At 39.6% G+C, this 26,468-nt stretch overlaps 1 protein-coding gene across 4 annotated transcripts in view; it reads right to left on the bottom strand.

Moving 5' to 3' along the window:
* Positions 1–895: 895 nt before the first annotated feature.
* LOC123762041 (uncharacterized) overlaps positions 896–26,468 on the bottom strand; it is a 96,217-nt gene continuing 70,644 nt past the window's right edge. For all 4 annotated transcript variants that reach the window (XM_069335825.1, XM_045748240.2, XM_069335828.1 and 1 more), the window contains 4 exons: positions 18,044–18,179; positions 16,986–17,043; positions 15,333–15,448; positions 896–10,783 (listed from right to left, as the gene is read on the bottom strand). In XM_069335825.1, the coding sequence (XP_069191926.1) occupies positions 10,369–10,783; positions 15,333–15,448; positions 16,986–17,043; positions 18,044–18,179 (725 nt within the window). In that variant the 3' untranslated portion in view covers positions 896–10,368. The remainder of the gene's footprint in view (positions 10,784–15,332; positions 15,449–16,985; positions 17,044–18,043; positions 18,180–26,468) is intronic.

Here is a 26,468-nt window from a genome sequence, read left to right as displayed (position 1 = left end):
CAATTTTTTTGTCAACTACCATTCAAGCTGTCATTGCAATCAATCTCAGCTACCTATGTGCTTTAATATACTGTACCAACAATTTTCTCTCATCTTTTTTTCATTTCATGTAATCTGTTATCATTTTTTTGTCTATAATTTTTGCAAGTATTTACCTCCTTAAAATTTTCTTAGATTAAGGACCTGCCCGAAACGCTGCGCGTGCTAGTGGCTTTACAAGACTGTAATTACCATATTTGTATCCTCACATTCCTTATGTACATTCTTCTATATGCATAAATAAATAAATAAATAAATAAATAAATTTTGTTTTATTAGTTTTATAAAACTGTAATATCAATATAGCTATAAGTTAAGTACTAATTGTAATTAGGAAGCAATAAAATTATTATTGCTTCCCGAAACGAAATAAAATTATTATTGCTGCCCGAAACGCTTTGCGTAATAGTGGCTTTAGGCATTGTATGTACTAGCTCTATCTATAAAGCCAACAAACTTTGTAAAATCTCTTTATGTATGTACCTTACCTAAATAAAAATTATTATTATTATTATTATCTTCAAAAACTAAGACAGTTAGGTGAGGTTGTGGTTTTCTATTCAGTTTTTCAGGTAAACTCAAATATTCACAATATATTTGACTACGATTTAATACTAAGTGAAAATAAGTACAATTCCTAACTGCTATGAATAGTACATAATTGCACTTAATTGTCTTCTTACATTTACCACCCCATTTTTGGAGGACGGGCTGGGACAAGAGTAGCCCGTAGGTGGTAGATGTTTGGAGTGAATGTGATCGTTTGGTTTTAAAAGGATAGTTACAAATTGAAAGATAGTTGTGCTGATGTACTCAATGTGTATGTAAATAAGAATGATGGTAAATAAGTACATCAGAATATCATACAATTTTAATACAGTACAGTACATCTGTACTGAAAATCAATCATACAATAGCCAATATACAACAGTCATCTTGCTTTAACAATCTCTTGATAAATCTATTCTTACAATAGACTCAGCAAAAGTCAACACATAAATAGTAATAGTCCTTAACATTAAACTTATTACTAATACAGACTCGATCACAGACACATACAGTGAGTTCTGCAGCCTAGACGGAGGCAGACACAGAGGGGCAATGTTCCGAGCTGGTCTTTCCACACCAGTTACACCAGTTACTAATTTCATACTCGGCTTGAAAGTTATTTTCATCTTTAAATTTGGTTTTATAAAACATAAGTGGTTTTTATAACTTAATAAAATCTAGTAATCAAAAGAGTAACTAGAGAAATCATACAGGGTGCATACAATGAGGTGTATTTAACAGTGTATATATACTGAGTTTACTTTAATCCTGAACACACTATGGGATTAAAATATACTTGGTGATTAGAATCTATGGTAAATTGCACCTTAATAATCCTGGCAGTGGATATATCTTACACCATAACAACCTAACCATAGGGAACTACTCAGGTAATCTGACATTGAACTAATTGTAGTGTATATATTACTGACATACATTTCAGAATTTCAAATAAATATTTAATATTTATCAAGTATACATATTTGCCTGAAAAAAATATTAGCCTCTGTGTTTTACTATATACAGTTCAGCATTTTTCATGAAATTAAGAAAATGATTAAAGATGAAGAAGAGACACAATATGTATGTAAAGTGTATTAAAAAACTAATTTTTGGATGTAACCTACATCCTTCCTCAAGGTGCTGGATATAATGTTATTGTATAGAGTACCTTAAGAAAGGATGTAGGTTACATCCAAAAATGTGTTGTTTAATACATTTCCATATATATTGGGTGTTCTATTCATCTTCATTCAAGCACTATGGCATTGTAGTAAGTGTCCCCAAGAATTTTTTTTATATAAAGTATAACAGTAGAATGGGAGTAATTTTTCACGGAAAGTTCTAATGCTACCGATTCGTAATTTTATTACTGTACCAAAGTGGAGAAGCTGTAAATAAGCCCATGTTAACTTTACGTAGCTGTAACAAAAATTATTCAATTAGCTAAAGAAAAGTAAATTTATTACATTTGAAATATGAAATATAATATTTAGCCCTTGTGTTCTCTGTTGCTCATTTCATGTATGACAGTTACAGGCTCTGTCTAGGATTAAGGCCCCACTAGAGGATTGAAGCTATGGTAGAGGCTGAGCCAGGTCCCCTCTTCATTTGAGTAGCAAGTAATATGGATGGGTACACTAATCAGCAACTACAAATGGGTACATTTAAATACAGCCTAAATTATTGAACATGTCATATTAATACTAATACCAATCATTCAAGCACTATAAATATTTTGGAAATAATCTGTTTTAAACATCAGTAACCCTCAGATGTTAAAGTTTATATACTATAAAAGTGCATGTCAACAACAGTGATGAGCAATGCTCTCAAAGTAATAATATACCTCCAATCCTTAATATTTATATATTTTAAGAAACAGGTAGACTAGTTTAAAGAAATAATACTTATTTAAAAGGAAAAATCATATAAAAATTATATGTAATGAAACTCGAGGCGTTCTTAATAGGCTCTGTTACGTACACCACACATCAACTGGGCAGACTTGACAGATTATGACCAGATGATGTCTAACACACCCTGATGATATTCTTACAAGTTTACAATTATTTTTTCATGTTAAGTATTCACTTATAATGAATCAATGGCAGTTCACATATCCAGATGAGCATTAGATAGCCAAGAACTCCAATGAAGTTAACACATTTTGGATGGATGTGCATGTAATCACACATCTCCAACTGCTGTGATCAATATAATTACGATACAAAATAAAGAAAGTGGCTGTATTTTTCTATACATTTTGGAAGAGTTAATACTGTTACCATCTACAGAAGGCTGGATCATTGGCACTGTATTTCTTATACCGACAACTTATACCTTAACTGAGACACTACTAAAGTATCTGAACTTCAGTTTTTCACTTCTTTAAGTAAGAAACCAACATGTATTAAAAGTGCTATATACAGAACTACTGTACTGAACTCCATTGTTTTATTGCAAAGTACTATACCCATAGGAGTTTCACCTATAATCCTTAAATAAGGGAAGTTTGGCCTGTTAAAACTAAAAACTTTATACATTGTGGAAAATTCTATCAATTATATGGATTATTTCATAGCAAATTTCATCACAATAACTCTTTACAACTGATAAAGTCTTGCTATACTGTCTGCAGCAAAATGTAGAATTACTACAGTACAGTATTCCTTTCAGAAAAGCAATTTACTGAAGAATGAGACAGGAAAACATTGATTGGTCCGTGGTCTTAAAGGATACAATGATACACGATGAGCATGCCATGTGACTTGACACAAACTCACTCCAAATTCTGCTTGGCAGTAAGAAGTATCAAAGGAAAGCACTAAGACAGTATGGCTATATAGCATTGTGTATGTCACAGAAGGTTCAAACATTCACTTAAGATGCCAATGCAGGAGCCGAAAGATGTGATCAGTGTCACAGGAATTGGATCCACTGAGAATTTTATATTGAGGCATTGGCATTAGGAAGTACGTCTATTTATGCATTATGAAAATACGCGAACCAATGTTTCAACACATCTTTTCTTGAGGAATCGATGCACAGGTAAATGAACCAATTAAAAGTATGACCACCACTTCTGTAGTCATGTGATAAAGTTATAAACTAACTAGCGTTAGTTTATAATTTAGCGTTACATATACTGTAATTGTATATGTACGAGAAGGTACGTATACAATTACAATGATGAACATAAGCTATGCAAATCAGAGTTAAGTAAAAATATATATAAATTTATATATATATATATATATATATATATATATATATATATATATATATATATATATATATATATATATATATATATATATATATAATAATAATAATCTTTACAGGCAATTTCCCATAATTAATATACAGTGCAGTACAAACTTTTTCCTACAATAATCATGGTAATGTTTTCCATATAATGAATTCAGACATAAAACATCTATATTTTTAACACTAATTTGGTTGCCCCGAAAACTACATTTAAAATTATTAAATTGAACACAAGTTAATTTAATATTAAATAAATTGTATTGCTTTTGGCTTACAACAAGCAATAAAAGAAAACATAAAATTCTGTGAGGTTTAATTTCCGAAGCTACATCATGTGATAATTTATTAACACATGAAGTAGCAATAATAAATTATCCATACAATAAATTTCTCCTAAACACTTCAAATAATCATACTCTGGCTTCAAAGTGAGGGGAAAACCTGTGGCTACTTCTGAAGCTAGCATCATAAAAACTAGTAATTATACCATGTGTTGTGTGGCTAATATATCATTGCACTTAAACTCACTCTGTTACATTCAATTAGTCATTTTGCATCAGTAAATCTACCATTCACTTGCTGCTGTCTCTCAGCATGCAAAATTGTTTTCTTAGGACTTACAAATATTCATTTTTATTATAAAGTAATTTCAATACTTTTTAGCACCAGATAACTGAAGTATGCCTTATAAACTATGTTAAAACAGCTTGTAGTTTAACAGCTGCTGCATATAATAGGTCTTCAGTGATTATTTAATTCATATAGAAGGAAAGTGTTAAATTGAAAAATGGTTTGTTAATACAGCTTATAGCAGTCATCATTTAAATATTACCAAAGAAATAATATTTAACTAAAACACGAAATACTGATTGAATTTATATAGCTGTGTATGTATATACCTTACCTGAATAAACATCTGAATCTGAATCTGAATCTATTTATGAACATTGCACAATTAACTGAAAATCCCCAGCATATTGATCTTGACTCAACATTTTAATTCCAAAATGTTCACTATTAAATTGTATTGTAGTACTATTAAGTTACACAAAATATAAAAATCCCTCATCGTATTTGCTGCATAGGAGTATGGGAAGGAATATGAAATAAAATTTCATATCTACATTTATATTAAGAAATTTGCTGTCTTAATTATTAGTATATAGAGTTTTTTGACATTTTTTCTCTATCATTCCATTAGTTTTTCTCTGCTTTAAACAAGGCACAACATTGTATGAAACATGTTTTGAATTAATATCCAATTCGTGACCTAAGCACCTCGGCTACAGTACAATGCTACCATTTTTCCCTGCTGTACCACATCTTCCATTATTGCTCGTAGCATTTCTCATCCAGCATATAATGTTACATCTTCTTCACTCATGCTGACTAGGATATTACTTCCTCTCCTTTCATGCTGCAATAGGATGTTACTTCTCTTATCCACAGTAGGATATTACTCCCTCTCATGCAGGATAGAATGCCACTTCTGTCATCAGAAGTAAAATCCTCTCGTCTACAGTAGGATGTTACTACTACTCTCACCTGAATGTTTATTCATGATAGTGTATCAAAGGAAATAGTAGAATTAAAAATATTACATCATAACTAAGCAGCCTAAAACATTTCAATGGAATTCTGAAGATAATGTGCATTTAGATCAATTAACGACAATTTAATTTAGTACAAACAACATTTATTTAACAAAGATACTGACAATCTTGTATGACACAAAGTAAAATAATTAAGTCACTTTGATTATTAGTAAATAGTCAGGTTCTGAGTGAAGATGAAAAGCTACTTTTTGACTGAGACGCTCAGTTGTGCCGTCAGGCAAGGTCCACTGTTGTCATTGGCATGACTGCCCTGTCAGGCAAGAGGAATAATGGTATTGTTAATATCTTTATTTACAAAAAGATTAATTGGGTTTTGTAAATATTGTGGTGTCCATATACTGTACTATAATATAGTTCATCCTATGGGTTCCCATAACCAGGGACAGGTAGTCTATTAAGCTTGTCTACATCATCCCCCCCCCCCTTCCCCCTAGGCCAGCAATTGATACAACCCACAGCAGTTGCCTAATTCCGAATTCCGGGGTACTTGTATACTGTTAGGTGAATGAAGGCATCGGGTGAAAGAAAACCATCTCTGCCTGTGGTTCAAACCCAGGATTGTAGTAGTTTGATCATGTCAGGATTGTGAGCCCAGAATATAGACCACTTTGCTCTTTGTATTTTTTCAGTAGTTGGCTACAATTTAATTAATAAAGCAATAAAGTGGGCAGTCTTGTAAAACCACTTATAGCTTCGTGTTTGGGTCATACTGATGCAGAGAGAACTTAAAATATGGAACTTGCTCTCTATTTAAAAGAATTGCACAACATGTTCAGTAAGTAATGCAAGGAAATGACTCAGTAAGGATACTTACTTTCTTTAGATATTTCCTTGCTTAAGTAACTTGTGTCCCAATTGATGTAGCCCACTCAATTGAAACTATCATTATGCAATCTTCATTATTAACTCTCATTTACTTACTTACTTGTGCTACTGATTCACATATACTGTATCTAAAAATATAACTCCTCGAGTATAAATGTTCAGTATCACTAAATTTCATTGGTACTACTCTGATATATTCATTGCCAAGATTAGTACGTGTAATCATCTTAACCATTATATATCCACCAGCACCAAGTAATTTGATTGAATACTTTTATTAACTTCAAAATCATTTCAAATTCTCACTGTATACTTCAAATCATTATCTTTGCTATTTGCTATAGATGTTTTATGAGAATGTACATAACTTAACCCACAACTTAGGTAATAATTATATTAATCCAGCTGTACTTATTTACTGTACTGAAGTAATGGTTTCCCATTGTTAAGAACAGGAAGCCTGTTTGGCTTATAGAAGTACCCTTAGTCATTGGCCAGGATGCAATCTACAACACTTGTTTAACTCACAATACCTGTTTACTACTAGGTGAATAGAGGCATTACATATGAGGAAACTTGCCCAAATATCGTGCCCTTCCTGGGAATTGAACCCACGACTAATGAGGTGCGAGTTGGCATCGTTAATTGCTGCAGTCTGGTAAGTAACCACTGAAATTCTTACAAAACCCAAAGTATGATTTATAAAAAACTTTATAGTGAGCAGGTGGCAGCACTCCTTATTCGACACATTTGGTGGTCAAATTGGCAATATGATGGCCTAAGGGGAGGCCTGGTCGACGACCGGGCCGCGGGGACACTGAGCCCCGGAAGCACCTCAAGATACAATGATGTAGCCTGATAAGCATTCAAGCATTTTCTTGCACTGCACCACACTTCTTCAGTGTCACTGCTGTTTCTCGTGAATTTCTTTGTTTTTCTTATTATTTAAAGCACCTAATGCTCATTGCCATTGCTTCCTATAGGGCAAAAACCACTTCATCTGGACTCTGGCCTAGATCTTTCTAGTTCCCTTTAATGATATTTTAAAAAAAGGCCTTTAAAATTTATCCTTTCCATGCATTGCTAAAACCAATCTCTCCTCTCGACACAGTGTTAGATTCTGTGCCTAGATTGGTTTTTGATGTCTCCCTAATTTATGTGGAATTGGGTTGGAGAGTTTCTTGCTCTGCTCCTGCATTATGTTTGATCTCATTTGGATGGGATGCTTTGTACTAAGGCAATGTTGCTGTACAGTGATCATGCTCTATCAACTACAGAATTATACATGTGCTCATGATTTGTGTAGGTTTGCACCCTACAAGCAGTCTTCTCCTTCATGTCCTATGTTGATATCAGGATCTGGGAAGTTTGAAGGTTAAATTTAACATTTCCAGCTTGTCACCAGTGTGTGTTTTCCTGCATTTATGAGCAGCTTTTTTCCAGATGACCAGCTATTCACGTTAGGTTGTCGGTACTAGGATGTTTCGGCTTCCTGGTATGCATATTGCCTTCCCCTGAAGTTCCCTGTGACACTACTCGCCAGCACAGGTAAGTTCGGCTTTTAAGCTCTACAAGCCACAATGTTTGACAGAAAACAGGAGATACTGCTACCATAAATGCCAAGACATTAGTGCAGTCAAAATTTAATTGAAAAAAACATCCTCAGGTAAATGGAGAGACCTTTGACAAGTTGTTGGCTACCTGTCACTAGATAAATGGTGACCCTCAGGTAAATATTCTTGCCTAAAGAAACATCCGAGTGGTACAGCTACTGTACTTAGTCAGCAAGAAACTCTGATGTTCCCATTGCTCTCTTTTGGTCCTGCTTGTAACACATTTGCCTGGCATTTCACGAGCACTTTGGCCTGGGTTCATATCATGGCCGGGGATGATTTACTTTGTGCCAATCCTTAACTGCAGCCTCTGTCCACGCAGCAGTGAATGGGTACCTGGTTGTTAAATGATTTGGCGGGATTGTATTCAGAGGAAAAATTAGGATTAAGGACTTGCCCGAAATTCTATGCATGCTAGTGGCTGTAAGAACTCTTGTACGTATAAATAAAAGTGATTAGCCAGAGTGCTCCTTGCCAGACCCACAAGGAGACTGGCAAGGTGCTATTAATGCTAAATAGTGCTTAGAAGGGCTTTGAATATACCTGAATGACTGCTACCTGTCATTCCAAGCTTGGCTTGGCCCAGTGTCTACCTTACAACATATGACCAAAAAGGGTCATAGAAAATAGCCCTGTTCTTTTAGTACCTAATGCTGACCTGTTCTGACTGTGCATAGTTCAGTCTATGGAAACAACAGGACCTTGCCTAAGGCATCAAACGAGAGGTAAAATTCAAAATCTAAGTGCAGACGATGAGTCACAATAACGTGGCTGAAGATATGAAGACTAAACCACACACCAGAAGAAGAGGAGACGACAATGTTTTGGTCCATCCTGGACCATTGTTAAGTCGACTGTGATGGTAGCAAGGGAGGCACAGGCATTAAGTAAGGCAAGAGAGGTGAGGAGGAGGAAATTCCTAGAGGAAGGTAAGAACAAGTTGAAAGGTATAGATGGGATGGGTGTAAGAAGTTGGAGCAATAATGGGTATAAAAATGAGAATGTAAGAATAAGAGGATTACGGGCTATTCATGCCCGTGCCAACTCGTGGGTGGCTTAATCTTTATCAATCAATCAATAAGAGGAGAGAGAAAAAGAAAAAGGGGGGATAGGCTTATGTTAGGTCACGTTTGTTAGAAAGGTTGGAGCATCTGAATATATACTGTGAAAGGGAAGAGTCAATAGCAACAAAGCCAGAACTAAGGTTCATGTTGTGTATCAGAGCCGAGTCAACAAGACGGCGTCTGTGTAGAGGCAGGAAAGATTATTTTAGAAGAACAATCAATAGGATGATTAGAATCCCTAACATGATAAAAAGAGAGCATTGTTTGTGTCTGCAGACTTAACACTTCAAAATCTAGTTAAACTTTGAGTACTGTACAGTACTTACCTTTGCGGTCAAGCTGTCTATTTCAAAATTATCATAATCAAAACTTTACCCTGATCCTGCTACAAGATTTACAAGAAATTTTATGGAATTTCTTCAATAATTTGAATGGTAGCATTTGAGAGTACCACAAAAAGCAGAAATAATTATGCTACTTAAAATCTGAACCATGTACTGTAATTAGGTTAACTGATGTGTGCCGGCTTTTAAAAATGTAGTTTACTTCTTTTACAGTATATAAATAAATTAACAAACTAGTTATTTAAGTAGCATTTTTGTTTTAGCAATTTGAGGTATTCCCATACATAATATAATACTGTATATATATAGTATATATATATATATATAATATATATATATATTTATTCATCAAATCATTGATGAACACAGTGCAGGAATAAAATTAGCATACAACATATTCATAACCAAAAGTGATATAAACCATTAAAACATTTGTGTAATTGAATTTAAACATTCCAAAGCCACATGGGAAATATGTGGCATAGTTTAGATAAACATACATGCTCTTTATTCACCTGTTTTGATATCTATTTTGCAGTAACAATGGCAATGTTACTTAATTGAAAGCTGTTAAATATAGCAGCATTGATTCTGTGTGTGTGTTTGCTTTCCAAGAACCTTATCTATTCTTTAAAAATAATATTGTAATAAAAGTATTGTTTTACCAAAGTTCATAACTAATTTGTTTTTCTTTTCTGGTTATACACAGCCAAATATATATTTAAAAATACTGCTAATTTTGTTTGGTAAATGATTACAAGTAGTTTGTACAGCAGCTGTGAGTGCTCTTGTGCACATCGTATGTAGCATTAGCAGTGTGACCACACAGTGAGGAACTACCGTCACGCTCACATTATTCAAACCGTAATACAGTATAAGCTTGAGTAATTCCACTTTATGTTTTGACACTTTATATAGTAGTCTTTTTTTTTTTTTTACTCAATTGTCCATAATTGTATTATTAAAATGTCCAAGGCCTTGACAACCTCACGAAGAATTACTATGAGCTCATTTGCTAAGCTTTCTCTCAACACTAGAGAAAAGAGGGTCATTCTTGAACAGTATCTGCTGGGAATACAGATCTAAGAATGAGAGATGCAGGTCTAGAGGATGGTTTAGATGGTGGCCTTGTTTGTTTACTTTCCCCACTGCCACCATCTGCCACTCCATTCCCTGTCGTTTCTAACTCGTCTGGTACTGCAGATCCATTGAGCTTGTGGCCTAGTTCCACATCTGCATTTGTTTCCTCCGCTGAACAATGCTTGGGTACTGACACCACGTCCACTTTGGGTTCTGTCTTGTCGGCATCAGTGCGAATGTGTGTAAGGGTGTAAAGATTGCCCATGAACATATACTGCTCACGTACTGCTTCATCTGGTATTCGTCCAGGCTCGTTGAGCCCATCATCATCCTCATCATCTTCTGTAATGTCTCCAGAACCACACGTATCGTCGTCAGGGTGTCTGGAATTGTATTGCATATTAGAAAGTATGAAATAACGTGTAATGAGACTTAAAAGATGCACATGCTGCAAAACAGTTTTTATTAGATTGCCCACAGATATTCTACATGACATTCTGATTTAAAATATGATTAGCAGTGAAAAATGCAAACACAGTTCTCCTGAGCTATTTGCATAAATATATAAATACAGTATTTGCATAAATACATAGTCCAAAATATCTGTCAATGAATATACAGAATTCAGTGAGCATGGCCTGCAAATACATTTTACAATATACTGTACTATACTCTACAGCTGAATCACCTTTTTGAATGTAGGGAATCCCCCAACTTACAAGGGTAATGAGTTCCTAATTTTGTTATAACTTGGAATTGGGAACATAATTTACCATAGGTGTTGCTATAAATGGAAGATAGGTTCCCTAAGAACAATTGACATATTTAACAAAAAACATTTAATATAAATAATGTTGAATAAACATTGATGTTATTCACTTTGAATGCTGGAGTTACCTTTCTTACTGGATTTGATTATTACTGAGAGAGAGATGTTTAATAATAAGTGTAGGGTAAGGAGGAAGAATACAACCCTAGTTTTTTCATGTTGGAAATAATAGCTGTACATTTTGATATTACAATACCCCCACAATTTGTATGGCCTCTTTTATACCGATCTGCCGATAATAATGACCGGTTTGGGAGACCGGTATTTAGAGCCTCATATAACGGTCTGGCGGTCGGTATTACCGAAGGTCGGTATTGGGTTTGTCTTGGCATCAGAGGGTCCTCGGGATATAGCCGAATTCAGTAGTGCAGAACTGCACATGTTCTAACCTTACTTTTCATACTCGGACTGATTGTCGAGTGGTTTACTCCATACATATGTTAAATCTGTGTTAATATTTCTCCTTTATGATTATTATTATTAATATTATTATTACTAGTATTGTTTTTAATGATAATTTGTCCATTGTTATGGTAACTTAGTTATGATGTGTCACTACAAACATTTATCTTCCATGATTAAGTTTTTTTTTTTTTTTACTCAAATTTTTTTATAATTAATCTTGGATTTCATACCACTCTTGAGGTGAAGCACCACAAAACTGCCAACTGAGTACTGTAAGTGTTGGCATCTGTCATAAGTACCTTTGTGATCTATATTATCACATATGATACCATATTAAAACAATATACATATTGTTGTTTTGTTGAGGACAGGAGACCTGTTGAACTTATAAAGGTCCCCCCCCCCCTAGGTCAATGTCTGAGTTTATCCAGGATGCCATCCACAAGTTGTCCAGCCCATCCTCCTGTTTAGGTAGTACTGTACTTGTAGTACCGATGACGACCATCGTACATACATTGACGTAAAGGCCAATTAGAAAGTAGAAATCATTACTATTGAATTTGGACAAACTGGAAAAGTTTTTGTATTGATGTTGCAAAGAAAACTGAACCTAATCTTACCTAAACTTCCTAAACCTAATATAGTACATACTATAATAATATAGTACATACTATAATATAATATAGTAATACTATAGTACATACTATATAATATATGTGCAATACTAGACCTAGAAATATTTCTAGTTATTTCATAGTTATAGTATGTTTCTTTTCACCTGATGCCTCTGTTCACCTAGCAGTAAATGGTTCCCTGTCATGACCACTAGAGTGGCCCCCTTTCAGGTAAATTCAGGTATGTATACAAGATGCAAAGACAAAAACTATCAAGAAATGAAATTCTTGGATGACTCCAAATACACAGGTAAACACGAGTTATTCTTTCAGATAAACTACCAAACATGGTAGCAATGTTTTTGATATAAAGACAAACCAGTTGCATATAATAAGCATGTTGAGTGTTTTTTTTTTGCAGTGCAAATGTGTGGTAATGCCAGATCACAGGACAGGTGCGTGTCACTCATCACATCAGTCGTCAGGGTTCCTTTCCCTTAGTGCCAATGTGCAGTACAGGTCACAGAACAAGTGCTAGTGCTACATGTCACATCAGCCATCAGGGTTGTTTCTTAACAGTGCCAATGTGCAGTACAGGTCAAAGAACAGGTGCTAGTGTCACTCATCACATCAGCCATCAGGGTTGTTCTCCATAATACAGGTGCTGGTGACATTAATAATCACATCGGCTGTCAGAGTTGTTCAACATACAGGTGGTGGTGTCACTCGTCATATCGGCCATCACGCGCTAGTGTCACATGTCACATCAACCATCAGGGTTGTTCTCCATAATACAGGTGCTAGTGTCACACATCACATCAAGTGCTACATAAATATAGTCAGTCCCTGAGCTTACACTGCTGAACACAACTGGTGAAGCTTTTGGTTGTGGTCGAGAAATGCTGATCTCGTTAGTCACAAGGCAGAATCCTCTATCCGAGGCATCTCTGCAATGAGAAGTTCATTTTGTATTTTGTTTATGGTTATAAAAGCTAGGACAAATATTCTTCCTTGTTCACCAAAATAATACAGTACATTTATTTTCTTCTGATAAGAACCAAAAAATATACTATACAGGTAATCTTATTATTTTATTAAAAATTGTATGCTTCCATAAATTTATTCCACATGATTCTTCCCTGGGGAAGAAAAATCCCAAACATGCAAGAAAAGAATGTGACAATGTTTCAAGCCCATCCTAGACCCTTATCAAGTGGCAACTCATAAGGGTTCAAGACGGGGTGTAAAGACGCCTTTTTCCTTTTAGGACACATCAAAACATGATTTTCTCCTTCCTTTTCATGCATGGGATGGGTTATTTATTTTCAGTCATATTATTGTGACTTATTCTCTGTATATAGTATCAAGTACTCATATTTACCTGAATTTATCTTAGGGGCCACCATCTCTAGTGGCCTTATCGGGGACATGAAGCTGGCAGCTTGTCAAAGGTCCCCCCATTGTTCCTGAGGGTCCCAAGAGTTTTTCACAATTGGATCTTGAGTTGAAGTAACTTTTTGGCAATTGCAACTTCAGCTGACAGGGTTCAGCTTCCCCCCCCCCCCCAATCCCTATCTTGATCCCTTCCAAGTGTTATATACAGTAGTCGTAATGGCTTAGCACTTTTCCCCCTGATGATTCCCACACCCATAGGGTTTATAACCCTGTGGGTGAAAAAGCATCTCCTTTTTCCTGTCCTACATTGTGGCTTGTTGAACTTTAAGCTGTTGCCCCTTGTATGCATTACATTTGACTTTTTAAAGAAGTGGTCTGAATTAATATCCTCCAACATGTTCAGTATCTTGAAAGTCTCAATGAAATCAGGCTCTATCATGTCTGATTTGCAGTACTGCTAGTTCTGTGGCCCTGAACCATTCCTGGTATGAGAGTTGACTTAGTTTTGGAATGATTTTTGTCGCTCTGTGTTGAACTTCCTCCAATGCAAATGTGTCCTTTTGAAGGTGAGATCTCCATGCTTGGACAGTAGTCCAAGTGGGGTGCACCAGAGACTTGTAGAGATGAACAACCACTTTCTTTTCCTTGAAGTCAATGAATCATTTGACTATTCCTAGTTTTTTCTTTCCTCAGCTCCCTTGTTTATTATGCAACTTTCGGTTACTGGTGGAGTCTAACTCCTACATCCTTTTCATCAATCATGTATGACCCTGCTACCTTTTGAAATTGAGTTTGAGGCTGGGGTCATGAGAAGTAAGCTAGATGTGGTTAAAAAAATTTGCAGACATGTTCATTATGTAGTTGTCTATTATATTATAGGTTGAAATGAAATTTTTATTAAGTGAAATTAGACTATAGGCTAGTTTCAGGATGCCTTCAGATGTAATTTCCTATGAAATGCATTCTAAGGCATCTCTAGTTGCAACGAATCCCTCACTGCAACAAACTGGGGTTGGTCTCATATAGTTCATTGAAATCAGGTTGTACAGTATACAAACACGTTTCCTGTCTCTGCCAAAACTAATTATTTTTATTATTATGCCAATTATATTACTGGAGATGTTAGTTACTACCAAGTCTCTTTGTAGACATTGCTATGATACTCTCGCAATATGGTTTGTTTATCCTCAGCATACTGTACAGTACTACTGCTATAGTGTTCTAATGTTTCTATTCCAGAGAAACTCCAAATAGATTCCAGAGGGCATTTCTGGCTAATGAGTCTAGCCTTTATAAACACCCCTTTTAAATTAATCCTCACACAGATCTGTTTTTTCAGTGTGTTGACGGTATGTTTTGGATTGGAAACGTACATGAGGGCAAATTGAGTTAAATCTGTTGTGGTGATATAGGCCTACCTTTGGGTGCAGTGAGTGAAAACTCAGTTGTTGGAGACATACCTGAGGGCGAGGTGAGCAAGACTGGCACCGTAGGAAATGTAAGGTCAGTCAGGTGAGACCTTGACTGTTTTAATCTTACCTAAAGGCAGAGGGAGTAAGCCTTTTGCTGTGAAGACAAACTGAAGAGACTGGAGTGGGTGACGTGAGTTACATGGGCAGAGTAAGGGAGGCCTCTACTGGTGAGACTTAAGCCTACCTATGGGTGAGGTTTCAGATGTTGGAGACGTACCTGAAGGCAGAATGGGTGAGACCTCGGCTGTTAGAGACGGCCATCCATTGTTCAGCGTACTCCTGCAGGCGCCGCCGCCGCTCCACCTCCTCCGTCTCAGAGTCATAGTCTGGACCCTGAACAAACAAACAATTATGAGCAATGGGGGAACCTTTGACAAACTGCTGACTTCCTGTCTCCATCAAGGCCACTGAAGATGGTGGCCCTCAGGTAAATTCAGATGCAATTTATACCATGCACAATCCTATATGTAGTCTTCTTCACAATGAAAATGAGCATAAAACTGTCATAACAAATAACACTCGTGTTATTAAAGGAGAAAACTACATTATTCAGTTTAATATTGAATACATAAAACTGTATTGTAATATTATATAATTCAAGGGTGAGGGCTGTGTAGAGAAGTCACAAATCGATGAATTTATTAGGGTGCCAGCAAAGGCTCATTGCAAAAACGTGACACTTGGGCATTAAGCTTATTCTTGTAGAGAATGTCACAGTAATGTTACTGAAAATGAATAACCCAACTAATATGTGAAATGAAGTGAAAGTGATGAGGTTTCGGTCTGTCGTGAGAAAGGTCAAGTCTTTATAAGGGTCCAGGATGGACCTCATCACTTTCTATATGTACACGTATTGGGGTATAAAGTTTCTTATCTAAGCTAATCAATCGTCTCGTAAGTGAGACTGTACTGCTTGTAAATTACAGATTGCTACAAATAATCATTGTATATCTTAACTAGTTGTTAGCTTTAAGGTTTGCCTGAAATGCTAGACAAGCAACAGGTGGAAAGCAGCAGAGTCCAAGAGTTTAAGCTTGATTCTGTATGTTCAAAGAAGTAAACACAATTAGGTAAATCCAAACATTCGAGAGCACATTGGACAGAGAGAAAGAGCAGCTAATCCTATTGAACCCTAGCTTGCAAAAAAAAAATAGAGAGAAAGAGGGGCAGAGGGGAAAGTTTTGGGACCGAGTTTTGGGACTGATGAGAGGGGTGTTCCCCTCGACTCATCCTCTTCCCTAATACATTGTATTTTTGACGGAAGTGACCAATCTGCTAAAAATTCGATGTATTATAATAGTTACACTGTGACATTGGCTTTTCCTATTCATCGGGTTCGATAGGTTAGGTTGGTTGTGTGGGTTGGTACCATTCTGGATAGGCAAAACTGCTGCATTTTTTCACCCCATCTTCCTGTTTAGATAGTACCTATTGTGACAATTGTCAATAGTCAGAATTCGTACGTTCTTAGCTTTTAGATAGTAGTATACTGACTAGTAAGCAATTCTTTTAAATTAAATGAAGCTAAAACACAACTTAAATATTCCTAGTGCTAGTATAGCACACATATGTACTATATTAGGCCTCAGATATAGTGTATTAGGCCTATGGAGGTTAGGAGAGGTTTAGTTTGCCAAAGTAACACAATTAAAAAATATTTTTTTCGGTTTGTCCAACTCAATAGTTCAGATTTTTATGTTCTAATTTCGTTGTACGTCGGTAAATATACTATGGTCCTCATCGTTACTATAAGTACTACCAAAACAGGAAGATGGGCTGATTTTTGTTTACATTGACAAATCGAAAGAACGCAATGGACTGCGAACCAAGCAGATAAAATATTCAGTCTCCCTTACAAACTATCACTCACGTTTTCTATCTTCTCGTCGAGCATCATGAAGAAGTCTTGCTGGCTGTCAGAGATCTTCCTGTGGGGACAACAACACCCACATTACTAAACTGGACCCTATTAAACGATATAGACACGGATCTCCCACCTGGATATGAGGATAATTACGGGATAGGGCCAAGTCTACCACCTGAAGACGAGAGGATACTAAGGGTCATAGGTACAAGGCACCCAACAGGATATAAGGAAACTTTGCTTGGTTCCCCATAATCGAGTACAGGAAGCTTATTAGGCTTATCGAGGTCCCCTAACCCAACGAATATTGCACCAGGATGCAGCCCACAACAGTTGCCTTACCCCAAGATACCCATTTACTGCTAGGGAAACAGAAGCATCAGGTGTAAGGAAGCGTGTTCAAATGTGTGTCCATGCCCCGGGAATCGAACCCGGGTTCTCGTGGACGTGAAGTGACAGCGACTTCGACTTCAATAGGAGCCTGCTGGTATACCATTTGAGGATTCAAACAAAAAGGGGCAATGAATTAGGGCAAAGCGGAAAGACTTATGAACGTTGGGGTTATGCCTCTTCCTCAAAGGAATAGGAAAGGGAGTGGGCATACATGAGAGGGATGGCGGGGCTATATAGGACAAGACAAACGTGGGAAGGAACATCTGGAACGGGACATGACGTGTGGAGGTGATGAAGAGTGATCAGAGCAGGGAAAACACTGGCGTCGGTGTATTGATACCGTAGTTAAGGTCATTTATTATGCTCCCCCCCCACCCAAACCCATCCTGGGAGTGGTAGTGGCAAAGGTTATAGAGGCACATTATGCTAAGCATCAAATCAAATCAAATGTTTATTCAGGTAAAAGTACATATATACAAGATGAGTTACAAACTAATCCTATTGTCATCATCAAAACAAAAGCCCAGCACCCTAACCGCCTCCTCCAGAGGCATCACTAATCCCCTTCCCCAGAGGCATCACTAATCCCCTCCTCCAGAGGCACCATTAATCCTCTCCTCCAAAGGCACCACTAATCCCCTCCTCGAGAGGCAACCCTGGGTCATACTCACGCCTGGGCCAGCAGGGGACCGCCAGCACCGAATGGAACGTGCTTATTGCTCAGCTGCTGCTGCTGGTGCTTCCTGCTGGAGGAGCCGCCGCCGCTGCTGGTAGAGTCTCCGTCACTGTCGCAGTCCGAGTCCACCTCTGTAGGAGAGAGACGTCGTCAGGTGCTGTGGCTCGAGTTTTGTGGGAGTTGACGGAGGATTATGTGTGGGTGGGGGGGGGGGGGTGAAGTTGGGTAATATGAGAGTGGTGTTGTATGGGAGAGCGGAGAGTTGTAGGGGGCAAGCGATCTGAGAACTCGGTTTAAGGAGATGTCTGAAATGAATGAATATACGAGAGACGACGGGAGACATCTCCCGTTACGCAGGGTGCAGTCGCACCTCCACAGATCTCCAGTATCATCTATTGATACTGGTGATGGCTCAAAAGGGCCACCACTTACGGGTTATTCATGCCCGTGCCACCTTTTGGGTGGCTTAATCTTCATCAATCATCAATCTACGAGAGACGTTAAGAGGGACAAACTCGGGAAGACCTGTCCAGAGTAACTAGCACGCACACTCCCACACTGTTAAGCTCAACCACCACTGGCTACACACATTTTGCCATTAAAAAAAATGATCTCTTCTCCAATTACCTCATCAAGTCATCTTGGTTGAACACGAGTTTGCCAACCCTACAACTGTTGCCAGCGGAACACTGGAGACCTATAAGACCAATGACGTCCACCCCTCCACCCCACACAGGCTGGTACACCCCACAACTCTTTCCACTGGAATAATCGGGCAGAAATAATGGAAATAATGGAAATTTAGGAACAAGACGAAAACTAATGAGAAAATCCAAAGGAAAGAAAGTCACACGACTGGTCACAGGAACATGAGCCGTGTGCCACCGGCCACAGGTATCTAAATACCTTGCTAGGTAAACTGGGCATTTGTACCGCAAGACATAATACTTTTATATTATGAATACAGGAATGTCAGTGTCCTGCAACCCAGACAGGAAGTCAAGCAGGGAGGCAGGGAGGTAGGTAGGTGTCAAGCCGGCACGCAGCTAGGTTGACTGGACGACACTCTCAGGTTCGTCCAGGAGAACTGACACTAGTCTTGTCTTCACTAAATATGCCAGTTATTAACACCTCACAAGTTACACCGAAGCCCACCTGCACGCTATAAACCCTTACACACACACGCACACAAACGCAGGAACGTGAGGTTAGAAATATCTCCTTCATTAAAGTGTTGCTGCACCTGGCAACGTCCCATTTTCTTCTTCACCCTTGAGGTCCCTCGTAGGCACTGTTACCTTTGGTCACCGCTTTCAATATGCACCGGGGCGAGCCTTGAGGTCCTCCTTCAGCTGCTTACTCTCCAACAAGCCATCATGACGGAACGTTTACATAATCGACAGAGTATTAATTTTGGCAACTTAACCAGTGCAACAGAATTTACTTTCAGCTTAGATCCTGTTCAACCAATCTGATACGGCCGGAGGGAAGGTGCCAAAAGAAACATGTATGTTAGCAACATTTCACCAAAAACTTGTAAATAAAGCTGCATGCGACAAACGTTGAGAGATCGTGCTCTTAGTATACCAGATCCGCTTATTTCAGGTGGTGGTGGTCAGCGAGGCATTGAAGCCAAGAGGAACTATTAACAGCCGAGCTGGCCGCTCGCTCTCACGGGTTTCCACCTACTCGGCCCCAGGCGCGCTGGGGCGGCCGCCTTGCTCTCGACCACACCTCTCTTTTCTCGTGTTAGCCGCAACACAATAGAAAACCAAACCCAGGGGGAGACCTGGAGTTGTGAGAGGGCGTCACCGAGCCAGGCCCACAGGGGAGAAGAGGATAACCCACTGTAAACTCTCTACATTGGTGACGTCAGAGGTAGGCATCGTTATTAGCACTGTCCTTGTAAATGTCAGCGATATGGTTGTTTCAGGAGGGTCAGCAGTGTGGTAGTAGTGTCAGCAGTGGAGCAGCAGCATGTCAGCTGTAGCGGCAGCAGGAGTAGTGAGTTAGTAGTGGTTGGAGGAGGGGGCAGCAGGACAGCTTTATACCAGACCTGGCTACACCTGGATCACCGCCGTCCACCACCAGCAGCAGGGACCCATAGGAGGGGGAGACTGGGGAGGGGGAAGACAGGAGGAAGGAAAGGGGAGAGTGGAAGAGAGAAGGGCGGGTAATGAAGAAGGGGGAAGAGGGTAGATGTGGAGGCAAACTAAAGTGGGGGGCTGGAAGTAGATGGGTGTAGAGAGGGTGGATGAAAGCGGTGGGATGGGCAGGAAGGAGAGGAGTGGGAAGGATAGGGAGGATTGGGTAGAGTGCGAGGGGAGAAAGGGATGCAGGAAAGAGATAATTATGATACCCATCAAACAAGCCAACAGGTAATTCAGCGTCGTCCATGGTCTTGTACAACACTGTGCAAGATAATATTGGTCACTCGGTATAGTCCGGTATTTCCATTAATATTCGTACAACGAGGCGGCGGCTTATCAGACTTGGTAAGTTTTACAGTGTTGCTTTCGTGAGTGAAAAGGTGAGTGTGTGAACAAATCCACAAGGGCCATGACGAGGGTTCGAACCTACGTCCGAGAAGATCCCAGACGCTGCCTTAATCGACTTGTGACTTAATCCCCTGTGGATTTGTTCATTTGATGCATCACGCTATTGTGATTTCTGTGTCTAGTGAGGTTTTTTTTTTAAGTTTATTTTTTTGCCTAATTGACAAGGTACGGAGCTCGTACCTTGTCAAGCACAAGGCGAAGCTGGAAAGAGTTCAGAGGTATGCCACTAGGCTAGTCCCAGAACTAAGAGGCATGAGTTACGAGGAAAGGCTGCGGTAAATGCACCTTACGACACTGGAAGACAGAAGAGTAAGGGGAAGATATGATCACTACCTACAAAATTCTCAGAGGAATTGACAGGTTAGATAAAGATAAACTGTTTAACACGGGTGGTACGAGAACAAGAGGACACAGATGGAAACTGAGTACCTAAATGAGCCTCAGGGACGTTAGAAAGAACTTTTTCAGTGACAAAGTAACAGGTGGAATGCATTAGGCAGTGATGTGGTGGAGGCTGACTCCATACACAGTTTCAAATGTAGATATGATAGAGCCCAGTAGGCTCAGGAATATGTACACCAGTTGATTGACAGTTGGGAGGCGGGACCAGAGAGCCAGAGCTCAACCCCCGCAAGCACAAATAAGTGAGTACTTCCCGTCCCATCGCCGTGGACACCAGAACAGTCTGTTTTCTATTTTGTTGACACAATTTACATTTGGTCAGGTCTACATCAGCAGATAAAGAAAATTCCCAGAGATACTTGTAACGAGTCTAAGCCGAGCAGTAGTAACATCTAGAAATCTGCTGATTTTATTGGATGATCCATAGATGTGTGGTTTCTCTTGCATGATAGTATGATGATAGATGGAATTACTGGTGTCAATTTCACTTTGCTTCAGATCTACACGATTTTGTTGAAGTTCTTGGTGTACTGCTGCTCTCAGACTACTTATTGACAATACAAGATTATACATAATTTCTTATTTAAAAGCAGATTCTTTGGCTAACTCATCACCTCTATCATGCATTCGGAAGCCAACACGAGATGGAGACCACATGGAATGGACTCTGTTACCATCATTAATAATTTTGTTGTATTTGTGTCTAGCTTCAGATACGAGCATGTTACAGTTATGTCAGTGTTATATAATACAGTTCAGAGCAATTAAGGATGATAAAGTTACAATTAATGTATCAAGTTTGGAGACTTGTACACATTTCAGTGCAAGGATCAAGGCGAATAGTTCTGTCTGAAGGGCCCAGTTGTTTATACGGACTCTCCACTCTAAATGTAAGCCATCAGCTATTTGTCATTAAAGAGCAATATCTTAAGTCAATTGAAAGCCAATATTTAACAACATCCAGTGTTGTGTCAGGAAGTTAGGGTTGTTGGGTTACTTAAGTCTGTTATTACATATACTCTATATTGTGGTTGTGGAGCGGCCATTAACAGTTCTTGACTGTCGGACGATTACTACTCCACTGCCGCTTCTATTGCAAATGTTGCTCTGTTGTTCTGTTGCAACATTCACAATAGAATGTTGTATTTGGTTTGTGAATTAGATTTTGAAATTATCAACTTTGAACATTCAAGCTGGGGATCATTATTGGTTCACAAGAGACTCGATCGTATTTGGGGAAGTGAAGGAGTGGCTGTTGGCCATTGTTAATTGGCACTTGAGACTCTGAAAATGTTAACCAATGGGGTGAGTTTTAGGGTGAATATCAACCAATCAGCGGCCGGGTTTGGTTGGCTGCTGGGTATAAAAGTGACGATGAGACAAAAAGCACTTCAGTGTGTTTTACCTCACTTTTGGTATACAGTTCCAGCTTCGTCTCTTGGAGTAGAGCTGTATGTGGAGGATCCCCCCCCCCCCCCCACCTCCCTCTGCTCCTTGTTGCGTCTCCCTCCCCCTTCCCTCTGCTCCTTGTTGCGTCTCCCCCCCCCCTTCCCTCTGCCCCTTGTTGCGTCTCCCCCCCCTTCCCTCTGCCCCTTGTTGCGTCCCCCCCTTCCCTCTGTCCCTTGTTGCGTCTCCCCCCTCCTTCGCTCTGCCCCTTGTTGCTTCCCCCCCCCCCCCTCTTCCCCTGGTTCCCCGTACTGGAACTAGTGAAGTGTATGGGGGGGGGGAAACTACCACTATATTTTAGATTGTCCTTGACGACTCTAAGGTTGGGTTAAGTGCACATAATGGTGCGTGTGACACTATAGCTGACCCAACCTGACCTGTCACGCTCCACCACACTTGTATCATGCCAGAGACTAGCCCTTAACCTCTGCCCTTCAACCTTAACAATTTAGTTAAATATATATTACAAATTCCTGTAAGTGTACAAGGGGGGAGGGGGGTTACTAGTTTTTAAATTTAAAAAATTTAAAACTTAATTTAGGACACGTTTTAATAACAAATTCAGCAGGCTAGATATGTCATTCTAGTAATGGGAAACTAGTGGAATTTTTCTACAAACCATGAACCAGATATTAATATTTAGGATGTCCATCCATGGTGTGGTGGACCCCCATACCCCCACCCTGTGGGTGATGGTGGTGGACCCCATCCACCCCACCTTGTGGGTGATGGTGGTGGACCCCATCCACCCCACCTTGTGGGTGATGGTGGTGGACCCCATCCACCCCACCTTGTGGGTGATGGTGGTGGACCCCATCCACCCCACCTTGTGGGTGATGGTGGTGGACCCCATACCCCTCCTTTAAACACCTAGTTGTGCTTGCGGGGGTTGAGCTTTAGCTCTTTCGTTCCCACCTCTCAACCATCAATCTGATATCCAGATTCCTGTGGGTGGTAGTGAAGATTGCTAGTCTAACGAAGGCTTAATGAACCGCATTTACGTAACTGGTAAGAAGTGCAATATAAACTTCTCAACCTGACATTACTAATGTAATCTTCCTCTCGTCCTCAGGTCCGGCCAACTACAGTCACAAGAGAAGACGAGGACTGTCTCTGTACTGAACATCAACGACGGACCGAATAGTGATGCATCGCCAACTACAACTTGGTCTTCTGATCTAAGAAGAACTCTCCTTCTGATGACATTACGCGCAGATTCTTGACTCAAAACTTTGAATTTCAATACTAAATTGCTACCTCAAACACGGGCGTTTTATCCTACCTTCCTTATTTAATTAAACGTGAATTTGTACTGCTGGGTACAATGTTCTCGCGGCCCGGTCTCTGACTAGGCTGTTAGATAATGCTGGTGCTGTCCTGAACCCACAGCCAGGATGATCGGGTATAGTTTGGAGGCGTTCATACACTAGAATCTAGTTCCAGACTAGAGTAACTTACTCTTCTGGACTGGTTAAATATTAGTGGTTCTAAAGAGATGAAGGTGCGCGAGTGTTCCACAGGACCTATTCCGTGGGTACCCAGATCACCCCCAGGATTGTGTATTAGCTTAGTTGTGGATGTTGAGCGTCGGCTCTTGGGGTCCTGCCTCAACTCAATTGACTGGTGTAAAGATTCTTGAGCCTGTTGGGCATTCCTATCTACATTTTAAACGGTATATAGTCTGTCTCCTCCACATTATTGCCTAATCCATTCTATCTTAACTACCGGCACTGAAAAATCTAATGTGGCTCGCCCAACCACGTGGGCTAGCCACATGGACCGTCGCTATAGAGCGACGGTCTCGCTTCATGCAAGTCGGCGTTCAATCCCCGACCGTCCTAAGTGGTTGGGCTCCATTCCTTCCCCCGCCCAATCCCAAATCCTTATCCCTTCCAAGTACTATATAGTCTTAATGGCTCTGCACTTTCCCCCTGATAATTTCACCTGGGCACTGTTTCCACCTGTTCCCTCGTTAGTGTTCCATCCATGCTAAATAGTTTTGTCCACTGTCAATTTTTAGACATGATCACCTTGAAAACTCCCTCTTCTGTCTTTCAGGAACGTGTCTTTATTCCCGTAGCCTTTCCTTGCAAGTCACACCTCTGTTCAAAGACTAGTCTGTTCCTTGTGGGTGTCTTGGGCCAGATTTCCAGACTGTTGGCGATGTATGCAGACAATCTTGTGATCTTCAAACAGCTGTAGCTTGTTATCCATTCAGACACCCGAGCATTATTCAGAATAAGTTTGCCCGTGAAACTAAATATTTTTCCGGGGCTGAGATAAGACAGTTGGCGAGTCTGATGCCTTTGATAGTGCTCAACTTGTGTACCTATATTGTCATAATTTCTTTTGAATAGCCAAATAGAATGCCGAGTTCTCTTACGGGTTCCGTGCCTTTGATAATTACCAGTCCTAATCCATCCACCAGAAGGGGCAAGTATATTCATGTATGAAAGTCAGGATTACCTACATGGTCGCCACCTCTCCGCGGGTTTCCTGTCCGTCTAGGAAACTTCCTCTATTCCAGATTTGCACAAATTTTGCCGACAGCATCGGCGGGTAGGCTGTTCCATGATTTAAACCCTATGGGGTGAAATCTCTTGTTTCTAATAGTTGCGCCCTTTACATACTTGGATACAATGTAATGTATGAAAGTACTTTAGTTGGAGAACAAAATCAGACCTGTCAGTCAAGTGTGGCTATCAAACTCACGAACTTAACTAATTTGTAGATGCTTTGAAGAATATTTTTTTATAAATCTTCCCCCCCCCCATTTGATAAACCTGTAACTTGCCATCAACAGGAATAGTTTTAACTACAAATATCTTACATTTCATTGTCCTACTGCCTCTTATTTATCTAATAATGAATTTTAAATGGCCAAGCAAACCCAAAATTAAGTGGCAGATACTTCTGACAGCTTTCTTACAAGGGATCAACGGTATCCTTAAATACCGTTGATTAGTGTAGGGTTTGAAGGTAATTAGGGTCCATAACTAGTCACTCGATGTGTATGGGGGTCCACTACCACCTGCAGGATGGGTATGGTGTCCACTAAAACCCGTAGGGTGGGTATGGGGTCCACTACCACCCACCGGTGTGCGGCAGAGGACCCCATACCAATCCTGTGGATGGTAGTGGATCTCATACACATTCTGTGGGTGGAAGTAAGCTCCATACCCATCCAGTGGGCGGTAGTGAACCCCGTACCCATCTCGTGAGAGGTAGTAGATCCCCATACCCATCCAACAGATGGTAGTGGACCCTATACCCATCCAACAGGTGGAAAGGGGACCCCATACCCATTATTTTGGGTGGTAGTGAACCTCATAAACATCGTGTGACTTGTTGTGGACCCTAAATACATCCTCTTTACAGTAGTGTACCCCACAGACATTCCAGCGTCACATCGATTTCTATTGACGTTCCTACAACCCATTCTCTAAGGTTTTCAAAGCACACACTATAATATATAATGTTGTTTGGCGAAAGCATCATTATTATTATATGTAATAACTTATAAGAGTGCTTATAATTTTCTGAGAAGCACCAAGACTTCTCCTAAGTGCTAACCTTTAACAGAATACACTGTAGAATAGCGGTTTAAATCACGGGTTTAACACATTAGTTGACAAAGAATGGAACGGTGCTTCCTCCATTTTTAACAGGGGGAGTCCTACTGCCTCGTCCATTATCTCACACTATTCTGGTGTCCTCAGCGATGGGACGGGAACTATGGGACGTACTGTGGGACGTGAGGAAGGGCTGAGGCCTGGTGATAGCCAATAACTGTAAATCAACCACAGGGAAACTGTAAACATGAACAGCATAGGAACCATGAGCATTATGTGACAAAAGTATCATGGTGTCCTGAAAGATAGAAGAGGCGGGGTAACTAGGCTTTTATCGCGAAATCTACGGACTTTACCCACCACAGTTTACTATACTGAAACTGTTGGAGAGGGAGGTTATCTTGAGATGATTTCGGGGCTTTAGTGTCCCCGCGGCCCGGTG

The sequence above is a fragment of the Procambarus clarkii genome, chromosome 34, assembly GCF_040958095.1.
Source record: "Procambarus clarkii isolate CNS0578487 chromosome 34, FALCON_Pclarkii_2.0, whole genome shotgun sequence".
In the NCBI taxonomy this organism is placed as follows: domain Eukaryota; kingdom Metazoa; phylum Arthropoda; class Malacostraca; order Decapoda; family Cambaridae; genus Procambarus; species Procambarus clarkii.
Note: the sequence above shows the minus strand (reverse complement) of the source record. Positions and strands in the feature narration are given on the sequence as shown.